Source organism: Hippopotamus amphibius, chromosome 14 (genome assembly GCF_030028045.1).
Source record: "Hippopotamus amphibius kiboko isolate mHipAmp2 chromosome 14, mHipAmp2.hap2, whole genome shotgun sequence".
Lineage (NCBI taxonomy): Eukaryota > Metazoa > Chordata > Mammalia > Artiodactyla > Hippopotamidae > Hippopotamus > Hippopotamus amphibius.
In genome coordinates this window covers 61,193,023-61,217,312 of record NC_080199.1, presented here as the reverse complement: position 1 = coordinate 61,217,312, position 24,290 = coordinate 61,193,023, and the positions used below count along the sequence as shown (strand labels likewise).

Sequence of the window (24,290 nt, the reverse complement as noted above, 5' to 3'; positions counted from 1 at the left end):
TCCTATGTAGAAGCTTATTTTATAATGAAGAGTGAATGTGAACAAATATTAGAGACCCATTAAAACAAACATCTTAAATATATATTTATGTATACACAGAGGGGTTAAAGCTGCACTGTATGCCTGCTATCAGTCATATGTAACAATTAAAATTAGTTGAAATGATATAAGATTAAGATATTTCTCAGTTGCACTAGTTACATTTCAAGTGCTCTGTAGCCCCATGTGGTTACTATATTTGACAGCACACATAAAGAACAATTTCATCATTGCAGAAAGTTCTGTTGGGCTGTGCTGGATTAGAGTATCCAGTGCAGTAGTGAATAAATAGTTGTAGTTTTGGGAAATTAGCCATCTTTGTATCCCCAGATTTCAGACTTTAGAGACACCATGATTGTTATTGTACAGAGGGTGTATTCTGATACTAGAGTCCTTTTGATATAAGGCAAGTAAGATTAGCTTGTCACTTTGTGTTTGTTTTCCTTAGTCTTTGAAAAATATCTCAACTGTATTTCAGCTTGTCTCCCATGTTTTGGTTTATTTTCAACTTATTCTTTCATAATACATAGATTTGAATTTTGCCCATACAAAAAGACACTCGAAGTATACTTTGGTTTCCTACAGTAAAGGTTTTTTTGTTTGTTTGTTTTAATATTTTCCCTGTATTTAACAAAAACATAGCAAATACTATGTGCCATGCACTATTTTTTTTTAAATTTTATTTATTTATTTATTTATTATTTTGGGGGGCATACACCAAGTTCAATCATCTGTTTTTATACACATGTCCCCGTATTCCCTCCCTCCCTCGACTCCCCCCCCACCCTCCCTCGAGTCCCCCCCATCCTCCCCATCCTAGTCCTCTAAGGCATCTTCCATCCTCGAGTTGAACTCCCTTTGTTATACAACAACTTCCCACTGGCTATCTATCTTACAGTTGGTACTATATATATGTCTGTGCTACTCTCTCGCTTCGTCTCAGCTTCCCCTTCACCCCCTGCCCCCCCCAAACCTCGAGTTCTCCAGTCCATTCTCTGCATTTGCATCCTTGTTCTTGTCACTGAGTTCATCAGTACCATTTTTAGATTCCGTATATATGAGTTAGCATACAATATTTGTCTTTCTCTTTCTGACTTACTTCACTCTGTATGACAGACTCTAGGTCTATCCACCTCATGACATATAGCTCCATCTCATCCCTTTTTATAGCTGAGTAATATTCCATTGTATATATATGCCACATCTTCTTTTTTTTTCTTTTTTTAATTTTTTTATTATTTTTTGGGGGGGTACACCAAGTTCAATCATCTTTTTTTATACACACATCCCCATATTCCCTCCCTCGCCCGACTTCCCCCCCACCCTCCCTCGAGTCCCCCCCACCCTCCCCGCCCCAGTCCTCTAAGGCATCTTCCATCCTCGAGTTGGACTCCCTTTGTTATACAACAACTTCCCACTGGCTATCTGTTTTACAGTTGGTACTATATATATGTCTGTGCTACTCTCTCGCTTTGTCTCAGTTTCCCCTTCACCCCCCGCCCCCTCCCATACCTCGAGTTCTCCAGTCCATTCTCTGTATCTGCATCCTTGTTCTTGTCACTGAGTTCATCAGTACCATTTTTAGATTCCGTATATGTGAGTTAGCATACAATATTTGTCCTTCTCTTTCTGACTTACTTCACTCTGTATGACAGATTGTAGTTCTATCCACCTCATTACATATAGCTCCATCTCATCCCTTTTTATAGCTGAGTAATATTCCATTGTGTATATATGCCACATCTTCTTTATCCATTCATTTGTTGATGGGCATTTAGGTTGCTTCCATGTCCTGGCTATTGTAAATAGTGCTGCAATAAACATTATGGTACAAGTTTCTTTTGGGATTATGGTTTTCTTTGGGTATATGCCCAGTAGTGGGATTACTGGATCCTATGGTAGTTCTATTTGTAGTTTTTTAAGGACCCTCCAAATTGTTTTCCATAGTGGCTGTACCAACTTACATTCCCACCAACAGTGCAGGAGAGTTCCCTTTTCTCCACATCCTCTCCAACATTTGTTGTTTCCAGATTTTGTGATGATGGCCATTCTGATTGGTGTGAGGTGATACCTCATTGTGGCTTTGACTTGCATTTCTCTGATGATGAGTGATGTTGAGCATCTTTTCCTGTGTTTGTTGGCCATCTGTATGTCTTCTTTGGAGAAATGTCTATTTAGGTCTTCTGCCCATTTGTGGATTGGGTTATTTGCTTTTTTGGTATTAAGCTGCATGAGCTGCTTGCATATTTTGGAGGTTAATCCTTTGTCCGTTGTTTCATAGGCAACTATTTTTTCCCATTCTAAGGGTTGCCTTCTAGTCTTGTTTATGGTTCGCCATGCACTATTGTAAAAACTTTTCAAATATGAATCCCTATAGTTCATTAAATGTTTGTAACAGTTCTGTGAGGTAGGCACTATTACTATCCTTATTTTATAGGTTAGGAAACTGAGTTATCAAGAAGTTAAGTGACTTGCCCAGGGACACATGGCTAGTGGTAGATCTGGGCTATGAATCTAAACAGTCAACTGCAGAATTTGTACTCTTACATGTGACGCAGTTGTATGACAGGGATATTTTGGGTAGAGAGTAGTATATCAGCAGTATTGGAGTAAGAAGGGATTGGCAATAGGGTAATCTTTTAGGCTAGGAAGCTGTGGTAGTAGTCCAAGCAGAAGGTAACAAAGGCAGTGGAAATGGAAAGGAGAAGGCTTTATTGTACAGATGCATTCAAGCTCAGGCTCTGTTAGAAGATCTACTTTTCTTATAGTATCTTCTTTATATATTTTGAATGGAGGCTTTAGACCAGTGTAGACTGTGAAGTTATAAATATCTGCAGATTGATATGTTTTATTTATAAGGTACATATTGAGATTCAAAAGTAATATTTTATTGGTTTTTTTATTTTATTTATTTATTTATTATTTTTTTGAGGTACACCAAGTTCAATCATCTGTATTTATACATATATCCCTGTATTCCCTCCCTCCCTCAACTCCCCCAGTAATATTTTAAAAATGTAGGAAATATAGATATTTGTCTCCTTTGGTACTAAGTTACCATGTGACAAGATAGACTATACATTTGGGGAAATTATAGTATTCCTTAAAATAGTAATTTAAGGACTTTTGGATGATTAAATTTGAAATTATTTCCTTTGTGCACAATGTTTTTGCAACATATATGCTGCATAGATTGAAGTATACCTCTTAATTTGTACGGGTTTAATTATTTGAATAATTGTAAGAGGAAAGCTTGTAGACTCTAGACTTATTTTCCTAGTAATGCTCTGAAAACATAGGGTAATATAAAAAATATATATATTTGAATAGAATTGCTTAGATTGGACCATTGCTGTCATTGGGGTTTCTAAGAGATCTTCCAGTGATTACTGATCTTCCCTGCCAGAGTTCTAATTAAAATGGATCCAACAACTAAATTACACAGTTAGACAGACTTAATAAATCTGTTCAAATAAGAGGCTTCAACAGGGCAGTCCTTTCAGGGATAGACCATGCCTTGGGAATAGCAGTTGGAAATGCTACCTCTCTGTCAGAAGCTCACTTTCAAGAGGAAAAAAGATTGAGCTGAATTATGCATGCCTGGTTTTAGAATATCTAGATTAACTAGACAGATAATTTTCTCCCCTTCCTCTGGGAAGAAGTAAAGAGACAGTGAGAGACAGATGTTATACTAAGTGAATCCTTTGAATGTTAAAGAAAACATCAGGAGTGGGGAAGATTTGCTCCCGTCCCCCCCCACCCCCGCAGCCGCTGCAAACTTTCCTCAGTATTTTCTTTACCCACTGAGCTCAACCATCAAACCTATGATCCGTCAGGGTGGATGTGGAGCTCTTGAGGGAAGAGAGATTAGCTGTCTATTTGGGTAATCTTGTTCTGACCTTGAGGCCGCCGTTCCAATCCCAGCTATTGTTCCTTTGGATATTCTGGGAGCACCTATAGATAGTTTTGATTTTTACCCCCAGAAATTTCTAAAATGGGTCACAATAATACACCACTATCAGCTCTAAGAAAGTGTTATGCTGCATACTGAAAATTTATTCTGTTTCTGACACCATGTTCAGTCAGGTTGTCTACTGGAACATCAGGAGTTTATCAGTGAGAATAGATTATGGCATTAAAATACTCTGAAATACTCTAATAGTAAACTGCATAAAGACAAACCTGGATTTAAAGTCCAAAGGACCTAGAGAACTGAGGTCCCAAGTCAGATTCTCTTGTCTGAGTTAGAAGTTCAAAGAAATTAATGTTCTTTCTAATTTCTTAAATATTTTGATTGAATGAGAGTTTGTGAATTCTAGATAGAGTTTAAATTCTTTTAGCCATGACAGTTTGGACTGTCTCTCATAGGAATGAGTAGAATTTCTTCATGATCTCAGAAGTTATATTATTTGAATTCAGTTATCTTATGTGCCTTAATTATAAAGATGTACAAAAGGTTAATAATGCATATATGTTTATCACAGCTTTGACCCCTCAATTACCAAATTTGGGGGGAAAAAAACCCCCCAAAACCCAAGCCATTCCTACTGCCAGAAACAGTGATCTCAGGCCAATTATGTTTCCAGAACCCTGTACTTCATTTTATCAAGGGTCATGGCAGAAACTCAGTGAAAGCTGAATGAAGGAGAGTGGACTGATATTAGTCTCCCCAGGATGCCAGTTGTCTTGATTATTTTACCTATGGACTTAAAATCAGTTGGGAAAAATCTGTGAGTAAGAAATTAATTTTGGCCTGGTGCATTTGTGATTTCTAGGGGGAAAAAATCCCAAAATGTACATCTCTTAAAAGTTTTCCCTCTTTTGAACACTGTGAATTGAGAATGGGCTCCTTTTACTGGTATTAAACACACCCTTGCTGTTAGCAGAGTTTTCAGCGGCTGGTTCTACTGACTGTTACAGAGCTGAGGCCTAGGAAATATGCTTCCTAGGTATTTCACTCCAAGTATGTTTTTATTAGAGAATCACCCTCAACTGAGTAAACCTGTCTTTATCTTCTTGAGTCTGTATACCTTATAGGCCTACTAAGGATTAAGGCCTTTACTATGTGTTCCTCATTTTTTTTGAATGTCACATTAATTTTATTAATGTAATATATATACAGTTGACTCTTGAACAACAGGAGTTTGAACTGTGAGAGTCCACTTATATGCCGACTTTTTTTCAATGAGTATGTACTACAGTACTACATAATCCGTGGTTGGTTGAATTTATGGATGCAAAACTGCAGATATGGAGGGCCAACTGTAAAGTTATATGCAGATTTTTTTTGCTAACATATCTTGAACACTTTTTGCATTTACTGAAGCATTCTTCTAAAACACTTATTTTAATTAATATTTGTAAAATCTGTCATATATAGATGTGCCACAATTTATAACTGTAAATTTATAAATGATTATCAAACATTTGATCTGAAACATCACAATCTAAGAAACATACGTATTATCATTCACCAGTGATTTCAGATATTGTACTTTTTAGTTCTAGATTTTCAAGATAGTTCCTTTCATAGTTTTATTTTCTGTTGAGATTTACTTACATGGTGCTTTGTTATGACCATATTTTCCCCTTAAATCATTAAATATGTTTAAAATAGCTATTTCACAGTCCTTTGATACCTTAAAATTTGAGTCATCTTGAGTTTGGTTTCTCTTGACTGCTTTTTCTCTTTACTATTGTTTACATTTTCCTGTTTCTTCACAGATCTAGTAATTTTTAATTGTATGCTAGACATTTTGGGAGACTGAATTCTGTCATCTTCCTCTGAAAGAATGTTGGTTTTTGTTGTTAATAGTTAACTTGGCTGACTCCAAACTTTGTCTCTTATTTTGGGTAGCAGCTGAAACTGCTCAGTTCTTTTAGCCTCTGTCTGTTCAGGAATAAAGAGAAAATTGTAGTTAGATTGGAGCAAGGAAGGGATAGAATACATACTGAAAGATGAAGTCAGAGAGTTAACCTTCATAAGGGCCATTTTGATAGAGTGCTGGAGGTTTTAAAAGCCTGAGTAGAGTGAACTTAAGAGAGAATGGCAGGAGGAAAACTTGGTATAGGGAGTTGTTTAAGCACAGGGCTTGGCAGATAGAGTCTCAGTTGCTGCTGTTTTTCTACTTGTTCTTCCCCTTCTTCCTTTATCCTTTCTTTCTTTCTTCTTCATACCTACCCTTTGTAGGCTCACAGGCCATAAAAAACCAGCACAGGCCAAATCTGGCCCGTGGGCCATAGTTTGCTGACTCCAGGTTTAAACAGACAACTCTTTCCATGAGTTACACTTTATAGGAAAAGGAGAGTAAGCGGGGTAGGGGTAGTAAAGAGCTTTTTCTTTCTTTTTATTAAGGCGGGGGAAAGAACAGCATTTGTGTAAGTTGGTTTGATTTAGCCAAGAGAAATGTGGGAGTGGGGTGGAATTTACAATGCAGGAAAGACGGAATTGCTGGAACAATGCCCTTGAGTTGAGACCTAGGGCCCAAGCAAAGGAGTTAGCTAGGAGCATGGACAATTAATTCTTGGTTATTAAAACGAAAATTAAATGCTTTTGAGGGTTTTTTTTCCCTTCATCTGTTGCTTAGGATAGCTGTAGAAGCAGTAACTTTGATGGGGCAGTTTTAATTCTCCCATATTCTTTTTCAAGAAACAGTTTGAATTGTAAACATAAATTGAAATACTTTCAGTAAGTAACAAAATGTTTTTCTTCTAAAGTAAAAAACATTTGATTATTGTATAGTTTATTGTGTCTATCTTGAAATTAAAAATCACTTAATTTTTTTCCTTCAAAGTGCTATGTATGGATGCAAAGATCAATTTTGATTCTAATTCAGCTTATCGCCAGAAGAAAATCTTTGACTTGCAGGACTGGACCCAGGAAGATGAAAGGGACAAAGATGCAGCTAAGGCAGATCTCAACTACATTGGCCTAGATGGAAATATAGGCTGTCTAGGTACCACATGTTTTAATGTTAGAGTTGGATTGGCTAAGCTTAATTTATTTTCCTTGTGTTTGATGCTTATACAAATCATTTTCCCCTCTTGATAGTAAATGGTGCTGGTTTGGCAATGGCCACAATGGATATAATAAAACTTCATGGAGGGACTCCAGCCAACTTTCTTGATGTTGGTGGTGGTGCCACGGTCCATCAAGTAACAGAAGCATTTAAACTTATCACTTCAGATAAAAAGGTAAGGGCAGAGCTTATGTTTTAGAATTTGAATGGCGAGAAGTAACTTGATTAATTAGTAGATGTGATTATTAAATTAGTTGAGCATTAAAATTCAAAAGTCCTCAATAGTTTGGAAAAATTTGCTGAAATCAATGAAATAAAAGTTAACAAGAGAGAAAGATACAGTTTCCCATTGTGATTTAGAAAACATGGTGAAGAAATACTGGATAGTATTAGATAGTACTATAAATGGTAGTGATTTGGCATGAGAACCCATTCGTACAGAAGAAATTTTGGAGCTGTTAGTTGACCGCAAAAGCCCAGAAATCTGGAAAGTCCGTAAAACTAAAAATAAAAATCACCTTTAATTCTATCTAGACATAACTTTTGTTACTATTGATTTGATTTATTTTCTTTAAGACTTGTTAATGCTTATATATTGCATATGTATCTTTCACACACATTGCATATGTATCTTTCTAGAAACAGCTTTATTAAGATATAATTGACATACCATATATTTCACCCATTCGTATATATATATTTTAATACACACATTTTGAATCTTTTAGCTAACATATCTTGAGCACTTTTTGCGTAAAGAATTATTCTAAAACACTCATTTTAATGTTTGCATAGTCTATCATATATAGATATGCCATAATTTACAGTTATGAATTTATAAATGATTATCAGAATACAAGAGATGTGAAGCATTGTGATCTAAGAAACAGACATATTATCATTCATCAGATTTTTTTTAAGGAATATATCTACTGTGTGGCCAATATGGGTTTTGTAAGACTTATGGTAAAATAAGATAATAGCCTTCATGTAACTAGTCTTACTGAATTTAGACTGAGAATTTGTCATTGGTAGGGATCGAGATACCTTGAACTGAGCTGACAATTGAATGAGTTAGGCAAAGGGAAGGAAATATGCGGAGGCATGGAGTCCAGAGAGGGCCACTGTGTTCATGGAATGGTAAGATGCTTATGCATAAGAATATAGCATTATTGGATGAATGGTAAGAAGTAATGTTGGCAAATTGAGACCAAGTTGTGAAGATCCCTGTATCTATAGGTAAGGGGTTTTGAATTTAACACTTCTACCCTAGTATATTCACGAATACATGTATCAACTCCTTACCTTTTTGTTTTTTTATTTTTAAGAAAGAAGGTAATTCTGCGAGTAAAGGGTGAAATGGAGAGTAGGGAGACACTGGCAGGAGAGATCAATTTGGTTGTTATACCTGCTTGTTCAGAAAGGTGAAGAGGTTCGTAACAAAGGCAGTGTCAGTAAGAATAAAGCAGTGAAACCTAATTTAGAGGCACTGCTGAGATATAATCCTTAAATTCATTTTTTTTTTTTTTCCTTTTTTGGGGGTGGCATGGGGAGGGATTGGTTAGGACTTTTGGCTGGAGAGAATCATTGGTTGGTGATACCTTTTGTGCTGTCAGAAGCAAAGTAATTTGGTATTTCTGAATAAATATGTTATGTTTGCACTGTGGTGATTATACCTGGTAGATAGTTGTAAAGATATTTTCTTATAATGGTCATATGTGTATTTGAGAGTCCTCAGTATATTGAGAAAATTTGAAGTGTTAGGAGTTAGTGAGATGACTGATGCAAGTGATTTGAGGAAACCAAGAATGGAACCTGGCTCCTCCCGCTCAGTGTTGAAGGATTGTATAAGAAAGGAAAACCCAATAAAAGAGAGAGAGAATAAACTGACATAGAGATTGTTGCAGATCAGGAGAGAGTGGTGAAATCAAAGGCCAGGGTGAAGAGTTTTGAGAAGTAAGGGAATTGGCCGTAGTTTCAGTTGCTGAAAGAGAGGGTAGGTGCCTTGAGTTGTGATTGGGAATTGAGGGCGTGGAATCAAACAGGAGAGTTACTCTTTTAGGGGGATCTACGAAGGCACAAAAGGATGTAGTGCTCATACAAAAGGCACAAAAAAAGCACAAAACGTACAAAAGGCACAAAAGGATGTAGTTGAGTGGAGGTAGGCTTGAGAAGGAGGTAGGCTTGAGACGAGCTCTGCGGTGTATGTTTGTGTGTTTGTATAGACGACCAAGAAGATGGGCTGTTTCTAGCTGGAGGGAGAGAAGAGATTTGAAGATAAAGAAGAGAGTGAATGTAGCTAAAGGAGTGAAGACCAGCAGGAGCCACAGTACAGTAATTGGTGATGAGGTTAGTTTTGGAGAGGAGGTTACTCCTTCTTGAGGTGTTCTTGCAAAAGGAAGATCATATGCTAGAGTTTAGAGAGTTTGAAGTGGTATAGGAGGCTCAGGAAGCAAGTTGAAAGGCATGAGTCAGACTCCTGTGGTATGAGTCAGACTATTAAGGAAAGGGTTGCTGACGAATCATTATTATACTGTTCTTCAGGTTATGCTAGTGTTTCACAGGTTTGGTGTTTTGTTTTCTCCCACTCCTTTGCTTTTCCTTAAAGTTGGAATGAATAAACTAACAGGCTGGAATCATCCAAGAATGCATTCTTTGAATGGGGATGGCAGGTAGACTGCGTATGAGAGAGGAGTGGCTGTGACGGAACTGAGTGTGCACACGACAGTCTTGTTGATATGCTCAGCTGTGGCTTCCAGGCGCTATAGTAAAGGAAGCCAGATCGGCAGAGAGCTCATAGTCTGGTTGATTAGAAAGGAGTTGAGGGACTAGAGGCTTCAGAGGAAAAGATTGGATTCATTGGAGTTAGAGATGAAAGGCGTTAAAGGTGAAAGGAGAGGAGGTTGAGCAAGAGTGGGCTTTCCACATTTGATATTCTAGAGACCTTCATTCTGGTCAATTTGTCCTTGGTAGTAATCAGTTGAAATGGACTGGAGATAAAAGCAACATGGTAGAGTAGAGGTCCAGTCACTTTAAAGCTCGCATGCTAGATGATGCCTGTGGTGCATACTGTAGCTATCCAGAATGGGATGTGAGGTTGGGGGCGGTGGGAGATGGGAGCGTGCCAGAGTCCACTGTGAAGTCTATTCCATTATGAATTCTAGACCTACATTTCTGGAACTATAGAAATAATAGAGGTAAAGATAAGGAATGTGTAGTAAAACTCAGTGTGTCTCAACTTTTATCTTGTCATGACATTCACAGAAAATGACATTTCAGTGGGGAGTGGGAGGTAGATGGGGAAGGTTGCTTGTTGTCAGAGGCCACTGGCTTAAGGTTCCATCTGTCCCAGAACCTTCCTAGTTGCTCTAAGGGGTGAGGGGAACAATATCTTGGTGCCATTTGTATCTCACTGGTTGAGAAGTTTTGGTATAGCTGAATAAACTAAGCCTCTTTTTAAAAAACAAATAAGGTTTTTTTCTTAAGGATAGAAGAACAGTGATTCAGATTATCAGTGTGATGATGAAAGAATGCCAACCCAAATAGGCCCTGGGGTTTGGATGTGATGTGTAGCCAGGAGTGGCCATACAGATGTTGTGCAGTTTTGAGGGCCTGGTTTGTGTGAAAAGTCAGTAGAGTTGATGGGGAAAAATAAAGAGATGATAGTTAATGAGGACTAAATTGGAGATCTTGCATAAGACATTGTCTTACAGTATAGTCTGGGTTAGTTATGTTGGTAATGGCTGTGCTTAATAGAAAACAAGTAAATGGATTCAGGAGGTCTTGTTAATATGAGACAGGAGAGAAGGGACTATGAGCCAGGTGTTGAAAGTACCCAAGGAGGGGAAATAAGTTTTGGTGGGTGGTACACAGACTTCAGTGATGAGAGCTGCATGCAGAGTATGGCTGTTTCGTCTGAAAATATTTCCATGGAGTTAACTTTTATCACAAGGCACAGATACTAATGTTTTCTTGGGAAGGAAGGACAAATAGTTATCCTTTTAAAATTTTAACCTACCAAAACATTTTATTGACAGGTACTGTCTATTCTGGTCAACATTTTTGGAGGAATCATGCGTTGTGATGTTATTGCACAGGGTATAGTCATGGCAGTAAAGGATTTGGAAATTAAAATACCTATTGTGGTACGGTTACAAGGTGAGTGTACAAGGTATCTTGCATTTGTTCCATGAACTCTAATTGCTTATAAGTTCATAATTCCAAGGAGTTTGGTTCATTTAGTATTAAATTTAGTTTTAAATAGCTGTATTTTTTAAATGAGAGTGTATAGTAGGGAATTTTTAAAATGTGGGTTAGAAAAAAATTCTAACATTGGGACAAAATTGTTCATAGTTTTGCTTAGTGTTAGTTGATATATTATTTATTTGTTGTGCTTGTCTTGAATTCTGACTTGTCTGAATTACCGTTAATGTGATAAGGCAAAGTATTTCACAAGATAACTCTAGGTTTTTACAGTGCTTTCTTTGGTTTAGAAGCAGTTGTGTTAAATGATGGAAGTTGGTTGAAATTTCATATTTGTATTATATTGTGACAAATATTTTAAATGATTTTGTGTAGATATTTAAAACATCTTTATGTTTGCATAAATCATTTCCAGGTACACGAGTTGATGATGCTAAGGCACTGATAGCAGACAGTGGACTTAAAATTCTTGCTTGTGATGACTTGGACGAAGCTGCTAAAATGGTAAACAGGTTATGTTGATCTAAGGATAAATTTGCAAAGTGTATGAAAGATTTATAAACACTTAGATTCTAAAGTGAACCAGCTAATGTTGCCAATAATTAGTATTTCAGCTAAATACTAGGAGTATTGAACCCCATATACCTATCACCCATCTTAAACAATTACCAACTCGTGTTCAGTCTTGTCTCATCTTATTTTTACCTACTTCCTTCCTTGCCCATGATTATTTTGAAGCAAATCCCAGACATTATATCATTTCATACTTATCACCATGTATCTATAAAAGATAAAGGTATTGATGATATAAAGGAATTATTGTTAATTGTTTCAGGCGGGATAGTGGTATTATGTTTATATTTTATAAAAAAGAATCAAGTCAGTGTTGAAATTTCCCTGGTTCTTTTAAATATTTTTTGCCTAGGTTCTTTGTTACAATTAGGATCAAAATAAGTCTATGCTTGCATTTGGTTACTATATCACTAAATTTCTTTTTATAGGTTCTCCTTGCCTCCTTTTTTTTTTTTTTTCTTTAACTTTATTTGTTGAAAAAAACAGGCTGATGGTCTTGTAGTGTTTCCTGTAGTCTGGATTTTAATGATTATATCCATGGAATGTCGTTTAACATGTTCCTCTGCTCCTGTATTTCCTTTAAACTGGTAGTTCATTCTGTAGGCTTGATCATATATGTATTTGATTTGAGGGAGCAGGGAGCAAGAATATTTTATGGTTAATTTTGTGTAATTCCATAAGGAGGTATATAAATGTCAGATAATTTCTCTTTTTGTAATACTAGCAGTCACTGATACTCATAACTTAGATCCAATATTTTGTTTATGCAAAGTGGTGATTTTCTAATTATGTGATTATTATATGGAGTACTTATAAAAAGTGAAACTTTCTTGTAGCAATTATTTATTGTCTTGAAGTACCTTTTAGGATACTTACTTAATTCTTTGCTTTTATTGATCAGTTTTCAAAATAATGAATTTGTTCCATTATGGCCTATGAAAGTAACCCAGGCTTTTTTGTTTCTTGGTTTTTGTTTTTAGGTGTGTGTGTGTTGTGTGTTATATGTGCTCATGTGTACACATGCTATTTTGAACTCATGGATTTAAATATATTTGATGTGGTTCAGTCCATTTTAGTTATTTTTATTGATGCTTAGATTATCTCATCTTTGGTCAGTGGGAACCTCTTCAAGTTGACTCCTGAGTCCTTCCCACATGCCCTGTAATATGCTTTCTGATATGATGAAACATTTCAGGCTCATTTTTTACATTTCTTGTTGCAGACCTGGAATCAGCCAAATGGTGTTTAGACACCACAATTTAAGCCTTAAGGGTACTTAAAACTATTGGGTTGTTCATCGTTTCCAGATTTTTTAAGTGGCAAATCTAGGCAAATATGTATTTTTTAAAAAGATAAATATTAATACATGAGTACATATTGATATTTCCAGTGCAAATCCAGGAGTACAGTTTTTTTTCTTATCTGATATGTTTCTCTTTTTCTCCCATTCCAAACTCACGTAAATATTCATTTGCTTTGTCCCTCAACACAAACGTGACATTTTTAGAATAATAATACCAACAATATGGCTACTGAAAGTAGTTCAGGATTTGTATGCACAGTTCTTTTTGTCCTTTGAAGTATTTCTTATAATTTGCTGGATTTTAAAATTCACATGAAATAGTTCTCTGTTTTATCCCGCCTTGATGCAGTTTCATTTATTTATTTTAAAGGAGTTGCTTAAAGAAATGTTTTTAATAAGCATTTCCAGAGTCAAACTATATATAACAAGGTATATTTAGGGAATCTAGCTTTTATATGTATTGCTTTTTGTTCCTTCCCCATAGGTAACTAGTTTTTTTGGATTTTTTAGAATTTTTTTTGTTCATCTTTTCACTTTTTTAAAAACACAAGTAAATAATGTATATGTGTATATATATGTATTATGTATGTATACATATATCTCTCCACTTTCCCACATTATATGATGGTAACATGTATTTTACCTCCTTTTACTTAACACCGTATCTTACTATATCTTGGTGCACATTCCGTAGTAGATAAAGATGTTTTTAAATGAGAACTTCTGATTCTTTCCTTTCTATGTTTATAGACTTTGCACAGAATACTCTTTTGGGCTATATGGTTTAATCAATAAATAGGCTTTTGAGATTTGCTGTGTTAATAATGTGAGATTTTGTAAGAATAATAAAGGTCTTATTTCCTTCTTTGGGGCATACTTTGGGGAAAAACTTAACTAGCAAATAAAATTCAGTTGCAGTTTAGAGACAGAGGAACTTATACTCAGTCCTGAGTTTAAATGAAGATTTTGAGCAAGGGAATGGTAGGGAGAAGGAGTTTCAGAAAGCCTGTTTTGACTTTGAGATGTGGAATCAGTTGTTGAAGGGAAGAGTGAGGGTGCAGTAATTAGATGTGAGGTGAGGTGAGGGTAATGGATAGGATGGATAGTTAGAACTTTTCTCTGAAAATATGCTTGTTTGCAATGAGAGCCTGAATTAAGAAAAGCTTTATGGACATGGAAAGAAAGACAGGAGAAGAGTCAATAGGAGCTTGATCAAATAGACCATGAAAGATAAAAGTGAACAGTTGATTTAAGTTATGTCTGTAGTGTTTTTCTACAGAGTAGGAGGTTATGGAAGTCATGACAATATTAAAAATAATATGATGATAAGATTAGCAACTGCTACCATATATAATTTATTGTGCTTGTAATGCTAAGCCTTTTTTTTTTCTTCAAGTATTATCTCAATACAGGTTTGGTGGTACAATCTCCATTTCTATAGATGATGAAACAGAGGCTAGATAAATTAACTTATTCAGGATCCCATGTCATAAGCATCAGAGTAGGATCTGAAGTTAAGGTGTCTAACTTTAAAACCTTCTCTTAACTACTCTACTGGGGAGGAGAGAAGCTCAATTTGCTGTTTGGTTTTAGATATGTTTGATTGTATATTTTGTATGGTACAAGCTGGATATTCTCAGACAGATTATAGAGAGAACATTAGAGTTCAGATTGATAATTGTTAACTTATTGACAGAAAGTAAAATACTAACTCCTAGACCCAAGCTCCTATCCCAACATTGTAAGTTAAGATTATTGACATCTTTTAAAAATATTTATTTATTTATTTATTTAATTTATTGCCATATTGGCTTGTGGGATTTCAGTTTCCTGATGAGGATTGAACCCAGGCCTGGCAGTGAAAGCACTGAGTCCTAACCAATGGACCACCAGGGAATTCCCCAAACTTTTATTTCGATGTGCTTTGTGTTGTGTAGTATCCAACTAAGACAGTCACTGTTTCTATCTTTAAAGATAGATAAGAAGAGTGGATATATGTGTATGTATAACTGACTCACTTTGCTATACAGCAGAAACTAACACAACAATGTAAATTACACTCCAATAAAAAAAATAAATTAAAAAAAAAGATAAGGGCAGAAGATCTAAATAGACATTTCTCCAAAGAAGATATACAGAGGACCAATAGGCACATGAAAAAATGCTCAACATCACTAATTATTAGAGAAGTGCAATCAAAACTACAATGAGGTCCCACCTCACACCGGTCAGAATGGCCATCATTAATTAGTCTACAAATAACACCTGCTGGAGAGGGTGTGGAGAAAAGGGAACCCTCCTACACTGTTGGTAGGAATGTAAATTGGTGGAGCCACTATGGAAAACAGTATGGAGGGTCTTCAAAAAAACTAAAAATAGAGTTGCCATGTGATCCAGCAATCCTACTCCTGGGCATATATCCGGAGAAAAGTATAATTGGAAAAGATACATGCAACCCTGTGTTCATAGCAGCACTATTTACCATAGCCAAGACATGGAAACAACTTAAATGTCCATCAACAGATGAATGAATAAAGAAGATGTAGTATATATATGCAATTGAATACTACTCAGCTGTAAAAAAGAATGAAAGAATGCCATTTGCAGCAACCTGGATTGACCTAGAGATTACCACACTAAATGAAGTAAGTCAGAAAGAAAAAAAGATACCATATGATATCACTTATATGTGGAATCTAAAATATAACACAAATGAACTTATTTACAAAACAGAAACAGACTCACAGATATAGAAAACAAACTTAGGGTTACCAAAGTAGAAAGGGAGGTGGGGAGGGATAAATTAGGAGTTTTGGATTAACATACACACAACTACTATATATAAAGTGAATAACCAATAAGGACCTATTGTATAGCACAGGGAACTATATTCAATATCTATAAGGGAAAAAAATCTGAAAAATAGTATATACATGTATAACTGAATCACTTTGCCATACACCTGAAACTAACACTTTTGTAAATCAGCTGTACTTCAATTTAAAAAAAGGAAAAAAATATTGATAAAATTTAGGCATTGAAAAAGAGATATATGCATATATCAGATGTGTATCTATTTAATGCCTTCTGATTTTATATATATGAATAAAATCCAGTATGGGTTATGGTGTGTGGGTTATGAACAGTGTTAGATTTGACTATCCTTCAGGAGTAGCAAATGTTTATAAGACTGTGAAGTGATTTATAACAATGTCAGAATAGCTCTGGTGTTTTAAATGAAAAAGATTGAACGTGCAATTAATTGCATATTGACCAACCGTTCTGATTCTATGTTTTTGTGAAAATAGAGACAAAGATTGTTTTTTTTTCCTTTCAGGTTGTAAAGCTCTCTGAGATAGTGACCTTGGCCAAGCAAGCCCAGGTGGATGTGAAATTTCAGTTGCCAATCTGATCTGAGAACCCTGTGGTTGGCCTAAGATGTTAAATGTGTTATAATTGTTAAAAATACTGTGTTCTGTATTATTATTGTTCCTTTTCTCTTTAGCGTGTGAAGATTGTGATTACCGTCTAGGCACAAAAACTTTTAGAAGCATTTGGTCTGCATTAAATTCTGTTCAGAATGGGCTGTTTGTGTAAAGAAAGTGTAATGCAGTTATCTAGTTTGTTTTGTTGCAGCTTTCTTTTTCACTTTTACAGAATGTCACTTGCAATATGCCAGTTTATTATTGTTGGGTACAGCATTCTTCATTGATAAGAGTCTTATGAATAAAACAAATATGAAGATAAAGCTTTATTCTTTAGTGTTAGAAATGTATTATATCTAATAACTAGTTTCACTTGTAGAGCAGTGTATTAAAACAATGTTTTATATAAGAAGTGTTTATCTTCAGCACTAAATACCTAACTAAATATATCAGTCACTATTTATAAACAGGTCTTTCAAACACTCCCTAGAATATTCTTTTAAGTATTTCAGTGAAGTAACTTGTGAATTATCCGAACATTGTTTTAATCATTACAAAACTGATAAATGCAAGTCCTCATAATCATGTGGTATTGAGAAGAATGTATCAAATAAGGATATACTTACTAAGGACTCAGCAGACAAAATTAACAATGTCAATTTAAATTAATAAAAATTCTCCCAATGTGATTTGGATTAATGTTTTGGGTTTTTTTTCTTTTTTAAGTAGAAGGTGATGTGTTTATCATTTCACTAAACACCTCTAAGGAACTGATTTGTAGATCGTGTACTGGGGCATGATATTACATATTATAAAGCGATCTACAGATATTTCACCTGAATTCTGCTGTTTATGTTTGTGCCATCTGGTAACTTCTCCACAAAGCCCACATTGTCCTTGTGTCCCCATCTGTATATATGTGTATGTATATACGTAGATGTCTATCTTCATTGCATAGAACAGTTGATATTTAACTATTAAGAACTTTAAGACCATGTGATAATAACAGTGTAAGTACCATGGAAGGAAATATCAGCCAAGCAGTAGACTGAGTATGTAAACTTACTGGTGAATTTGAGAACTTCTACCTGTTTCTTAAAACATGATCACGTGTGTGTGAGTATGTGCATGCATGCGTGTGTGTGCGCCCACACGCACGCACACACACTACGAAAGGCAGCATAGCATAATGGTTATGAGCACAGAAATTGAAAGTAGAGTATCTGATTTGAATCTTGACTCCACTACTTACTAGCTTTGTAAGTTGGGCAAGTTTCTAAATTTCAGTGTACCTCAGTTTCCTTAGCTCCTTTCTCTTCCTCACTAGAATTAGTTAGAGAGGAGAGGGAGACAGAGGCAAAGACAGAGAGGGAGGGGAATTATATAGAGAGAACACATGAAATATATATATATATTCAGACCAACTATACGTATATCATATGATTGTATATCAATCTGTCTTCCCTGCCTATACATTAAAAGACTAAATCAGAGCCATTAAACCACTTAAAATTGTGATAGTTATAATTAAAAGTCCAAGCCTTTAGCTTTTAATTAAAAAAAAATCATTCAGAAGAATGCCAGCCAATGATTAACTCAGAAAATATTGTCATTTGTATTGGTTGGGTCTAGTCAGGAATTAAAGACAAAGCATGGCATTTCAGAAAGGATGTCATACAAGCTGTTGGTAATACTAAAGTTTAAGTTTTCTGTTCTTGCGTAATATCAATATATTATCCCAAAACTTAGTGATTTTCAAACAACAAAATTTTAATCCCATAGTTTCTGTGTCAGAAATTTAGAAGCAGTTTAGCTAGGTGGTGGTTCTGGTGATACAGTTATTTGCAGGTTTGAGGACTACTCCCAAGATGGTCCCCACACATGGCTGTTGGCCTCAGTTTCTCCCTTTGTTGGCCTGTCCTCGGGGCTCCTTGAGTGTCCTTGTGATAGGGCAGCTGGCTGCCTCTGGAGCAAGTGATCCAAGGGAACAAGAAGGAAGCCACAATGGCTTTTGTGTTCTAATCTCAGATATTTGTGCACACCTCTCATTGTCACTTCTGCCACACTATTAGAAATGAATGACTAAATCCAGCCCACAAGAAGAGGGGAATTCAGCTCCATTCTTGAAGGGGAAAGTATCAGGCAGCTTATTGACATATTTTAAAACCATCACAACTCCTGCTGGGTGCTGAAAGCAAACAGTGCATGCTGGGTTCACTCAGAGATTAGTAACTGCTAGGACTGAGGTGGTAATGAGATTAGGAGCTTGGAAGAGTTCTGATGCTCAGACCACTGAGAGGGAGAGTGCCTTGGCTGCTGATGTTCAAACCCTGCTTTGACTGGTGGACCGGGAGTGATGGATAGTATCAATTACAGCTGAGAAGTCAGGAACAGGAGGAAAACTATCTAGTGGAATTGAAACAGGCTGTTACTAATCTTGATAAGAATAATTATAATGTAATGGTGGGGGAGGAAGTCAGTTCTGTGGAGAAGGGAGAGTTGAAACAACTGGCTAGTGGCTACACCCTCCACCTCATCCCCCAAGTACACGTATAGGCACACCTCCGCGATATTGTGGGTTCGGTTCTAGAATACGGCAAAAAAAAAGCAAATATCCAATAAAGGGAGTCACACAAATTTTTTGGTTTCTCAGTGCATATAAAAGTTATGTTTACACTATACTGTAGTCTATTAAAGTGTGCAAAGGCATTATGTCTATAGAAAACAACGTACATAACCTATATTAAAATATCTTCATTGCTAAAAAATGCAAACCATTTTCTGAGCCCTCAGTGAGTCATGTTAGTGACATCAGAGATCACTGATCACAGATTGCTATAACAAATATAATGAAAATGAAAAAGTTTAAAATATTGTACGAATTCCAAAATGTGACACAGAGACACTAAGTGAGCAAATGTTATTGGAAAAATAGCACTGATAGGCAGGGATGCCACAAACTTTCAACTTGTAAAATACACAGTATCTGCAAAGCACAATAAAGTCAAAGTGCAGTAAAACTCAGTATGTCTGTGGACTCAGGAATATTCCTATTCAGTCTTTTTTTTTTTTTTTTTTTATTGGCTGTGTTGGGTCTTCTTTGCTGCGTGCAGGCTTTCTCTAGTTGCGAAGAGGGGGACTACTCTTCATTGCGGTGCACGGGCTTCTCATTGCGGAGGCTTCTCTTATTGCGGCACATGGGCTCTAGGCGTGTAGGCTTCAGTAGTTGTGGCACATGGGCTCAATAGTTGTGGCTCGAGGGCTCTAGAGCAGAGGGTCAGTAGTTGTGGCACACGGGCTTAGTAGTTCTGAGGCATGTGGGATCTTCCTGGAGCAGGGCTCGAACTTGTGTCCCCTGCATTGGCAGGCAGATTCCTAACCACAGCCGCTCCTATTCGGTCTTGATGCTTCCTTCCCTACAGCCCTACCAGCTTCATGTGGAAAAGATCTATGTTAACATTTTGCATTCTCTAAGTTACAATTGAGTAGATCCATATAAACTTCTCCAGTTTCTGCATGGAATATGACCAGTTTTGACTATTATATCAACTTCACAGCTGCAGAACCTAGGGCACTAAGCGTGATAGCTCCTCATGCTTTGTAGCAGATGGGAGTTTAAACACCCACACATGTTAAGGGAGAAAACAAGCAAAAACCAAAAAAAGAGAAACAACATTCACAACCCCAGCAGGTCATTGAAGCTATTCACATTTTAGTGAGTTGTTTCTGCCTGGCAAAGAATTCTGTTTAAAGAAATTAAAAAATCATGTGCGTAAATGTTAGCAGGCCGTGGGTCAGGTGTGCAGGGCTGTAATTAGAATCATGCACTTTGGTCATGTTGAAATGTAAAGAGTGAGGAAAGACCTGTGGAAAAGTCAGTTTTCAGATTTATATAATTTATCGTGTGGTGATAACCTGAAATGAGATTTAGAGGTTTGCAATGTAAAATAAAGAAAGATAAAAGGTTGGTAAATCAATTTTTGTTTAACGTTTGATTTAAAATGAAGCGGTGATCGTGAAGAGATAAAATAATTATGATGTAAAAGTTGGTGTCTAAGCGACAGCCGGGAGAGGAGAAAACTGGGCAGCGAAGACCTGCCCACGATGATGCGGAAGGGACTGGAGATAAAGCCAAGTGTCCTTGAGCGCCAGGATTTGACCTACGTCAGGTCTCGGATCGAGGCTTCGGAAGTCTTTATTCTCCTTTTCAAAAAGCCGGCTTTGTCAGCATCTTTTTCTGCTCTGAAGAAATCGAAGGGCTTTGTTATTCATAACTGTCCCTCATAAGGAGGTTAAGATCATGGACAACTTTTTGTTTCTTCACACATAACCCGCTTCTTTGTATTTTTCGATTCTTTCAATTGTGTGTGTACAGTGCTGTTTTCCTGTGTATTTCTTCCCCTTCAGCTATAGTGGGGGTGGGGGGAGCCACCGCCACTTGCTTTCCTTCACTTGACAATCCCACTGATGGAGCTGTCAGCAGCAAACTAGTCAGTAGGCAGCCGTCCTGGAAAAATGAGACTGGAAGGGCCCACTTTGTCAGGAGCTGGTCAGTCAGCTTCTTGTAGGAGTTTGATGTGTTCTCCATGTCTCCTCCACTGTTTGTCGTTCCGTCATTATAGTTCATTCCTTTCATTTAGCCTTTAGGTTCCCCACTTGAAGAACAAATATGTGAGGACTCCTGGACTTCACCTTGCCCTGTCTGTGGTTGGCAGAATAATGGCCTCTTCACATACGTCCCCATCCTAATCCCTGGAACCTGTGCCTGGGTTACATTACATGGTAAAGGACTTTGCAGGTGTGATTAAGGCTATGGCCCTTAAAATAGGAAGATTATCCTGGATTTTCCCTGTAGGCCAGTTTTAGTCCATTTGGGCTTTTATAACAAAAAAACCATGGACTGGGTCGTTTATAAACAACAGAAATGTGTTTCTCACAGCTCTGGAGGCTGGGAAGTCTAAGATCAAGGTACTGGTTGATTCAGAGTGAGAGCCCACTTCTTGGTTCATAGATGATGCCTTCTTGCTGTGTCCTCACATGGTAGAAGGGGGCGAGGGAGCTCTGTGGGGTTCCCTTTTATTAGAGCACTAATCCTGTTCATGGGGGCTCCCCACTCATGATCTGAGAACCTCCCGAAGGCCCCACTTCCTAATACTATCACACTGGGCATTAAATTTCAACATATAAATTTTGGGGGACATAAGATAGTCTGTAGCAAGGCCCAGGCTAATCACATGAGCCCTTGAAAGCAGAGAACAGTCTCCAGCTGGAAGCAAGAAAGATGAGGCCGGAGGGGAAGTTGAGAGATTCCAAGCATGAGAAGAATTCAGGGCACCATTGCTGCTTCTGAGATGAAGGAGTCCATGGGCAAGGACCAGAGAGGGGCCTTTAACTGAAGACATCCCTCAGCTGACAGCCAGCAAGAAAAGGGTGACCTCAGTCCCACAGCCGAAAGGAATTGGATTTTGCTAACAGTTGCAATGCATTCAGTAGTGGATTCTTCCCAGAGCCTCCTGATGCAAGTGTAGCTGGCTGGTACCTTGATTTTGGTTTTGTGAGACTGAGCAGAGAAACCAGACAAGCCCACCAGGACTTCTGACCCACAGAACTGGGACATAATAAATTTGTGTTGTTTTAAGCTGCTAAAATTGGTGGTAATTTGTTACAGCAGCAATGAGAAACTTCATATGCTAACATATCCATACTGCTTGGAAATCAGTTTCACCCTTGAAACTGAGGTGAAGGGGCTTTTTATAAAAATTAGGAATGTAAACATTGCTAATATGTCATGGACTGATTCTTTTATAACACACAATAAAAACTAGTACTAAGGAAATAAAATTTTAAAAAGCGTACAAAATATAAGCCCCAATTCTTTATTTATATTCGATTCAACAGCATAAAATTGCTCTTTCGAATTGCTATGCATTTCTAAATGTTTACCCTTAAATATTTTCTTGTGTCTTTGTGAACTGTCCATGCATCAGCATCAGTCCACACAGATCACATTTTGAGTAGGACCAAGAAAAACTCCATCACTTCCAATTTGTGAGGACGTAAACACACGAATCGGAAGTAGGGTGTAACCAAACATCTAGGGTTGAGAGGCTCAACATTGAATAGTTTCTAGTGAACATTATGGTACTCACAGCTTTGTAAATCTCTGAAGCAATTGCCATTCATCAAAAAAGCCACATGGGGGCTTCCCTGGTGGCACAGTGGTTAAGAATCCGCCTGCCAATGCAGGAGACATGGATTCGATCCCTGGTCCAGGAAGATCCCACATGCCACAGAGTGACTAAGCCCATGCACCACAACTACTGAGCCCACGTGCTGCAACTACTGAAGCCTGAGTGCCTAGAGCCTGTGCTCCGCAACAAGAGAAGCCACTGCAATGAGAAGCCTGAGCACCACAACAAGGAGTAGCCCCTGATTGCTGCAACTAGAGAAAGCCTGCACGCAGCAACAAAGACCCAACACAGCCAAAAAATAAGAAAAAAAAAATCAAAACTATTAAAAAAAAACAGCCACATGACTTCTGTGTGCTCTAGAGTCTAGCTGACTCTAATATGGAAATTGATCAGTTCAGCGAATTAGGGGGGAGATGCAGTGAAAGGGCCAGGGATGGCTTGAGTTTCATATCTGGTTTGTATGATGCTAACTGAACACTAACATTATCAATGTCTTTGATAGGAGTTCTGTTACCACCAGTTGAAATCTTGCACGTTCAGGTGACATTGTTCCAGGGTAATGGGATGGACATTTTGTAAGAAGGAAACTGGAGACAAACTTTGAGTAGTGTATGATTATTCCTCTGATGAGTTCCAAAAGCAGAAAGCATCTTTTTATTCTGTTTTTGATATATCAGTATGTGTTTGATGAAACTAGCATTGTCTTACAAAAAGAGACCTTTGTTTTAGTGAAAATGATACACACTCATTGTAAAACCCCCCAACAATACAGAAAGTGCAATACAAGTAAAAATCAATTGCAATACCAGATCCCAGAGATAACATAACAGTTTGGTAAACATACTTCTTGTCTTCTCTACATATGAACGTATGTGCACAGACATACGAATATACTTTTACACAAATGGGATCAAAGTATATATAATGTTCTACAATTTGCTTTTCTTCAGTAAACACTTAGGCGACTTTCCATGGTGTCCAATATAGGTCTGCATCATTTTCAATGGCTGCACACACAAAAGAATGCATGAACCATCGTTTTACACAACCCAGTCTTGCATTGTTGATATTTAGTTTCTACATTTTTAACATAAGTGACAGAGGTGAATGCTCTGGTGCCTATGTTCATCATGTGGTTAATTTCTCCTTCAGATAAAAACCTGTAGGTGGAATAGCTGTGTAAAAGCATAACTATATGTAATATTTTCATGGCAGTTGCTGAGCTGCTCTGCAGAAAATCTGTACTGGTTACTCTCCCATTCGCAGTGCATAATGGTTTTTCCAAACTTTTGACAACAGTGCATCAGTATTCCAAATGGGCAAAAAATCATGTTCTTCCTGTTGAATGTTGACTAGGCTTTCATCTATTTTCTAGTCCTTTGTGGAGGAGTGTAAATGTGTGTCTTCCATTTCATGCTCTTTGACTTTTTATTGTTTATTCTTTGACGTTTAAGAACTTTTTGAGTATTTCAGATTAACCATTTGTTACACTACATATGTTTTATAATCTGTAGTTTTTTATTGTCGTGAGAACACT

At 37.0% G+C, this 24,290-nt stretch overlaps 1 protein-coding gene across 3 annotated transcripts in view; it reads left to right on the top strand.

The window, feature by feature from the left end:
* SUCLA2 (succinate-CoA ligase ADP-forming subunit beta) overlaps window positions 1-17,251 on the top strand; it is a 45,563-nt gene extending 28,312 nt beyond the window's left edge. Inside the window, exons 7-12 of one of the 3 annotated variants that reach the window (XR_009049012.1) lie at window positions 6,834-6,995; window positions 7,091-7,233; window positions 11,096-11,216; window positions 11,677-11,765; window positions 15,661-15,782; window positions 16,475-17,251. Coding sequence is in view for 1 of the 3 variants with exons in the window: in XM_057707443.1 (XP_057563426.1) it covers window positions 6,834-6,995; window positions 7,091-7,233; window positions 11,096-11,216; window positions 11,677-11,765; window positions 16,475-16,549 (590 nt within the window). In the remaining 2 variants the exon portion in view is untranslated. Of the gene's footprint in view, window positions 1-6,833; window positions 6,996-7,090; window positions 7,234-9,283; window positions 9,408-11,095; window positions 11,219-11,676; window positions 11,766-15,660; window positions 15,783-16,474 lie in introns of those variants that run through there. The other 2 variants (XM_057707443.1, XR_009049013.1) reach the window with 2 other exon arrangements.
* Window positions 17,252-24,290: the final 7,039 nt, after the last annotated feature.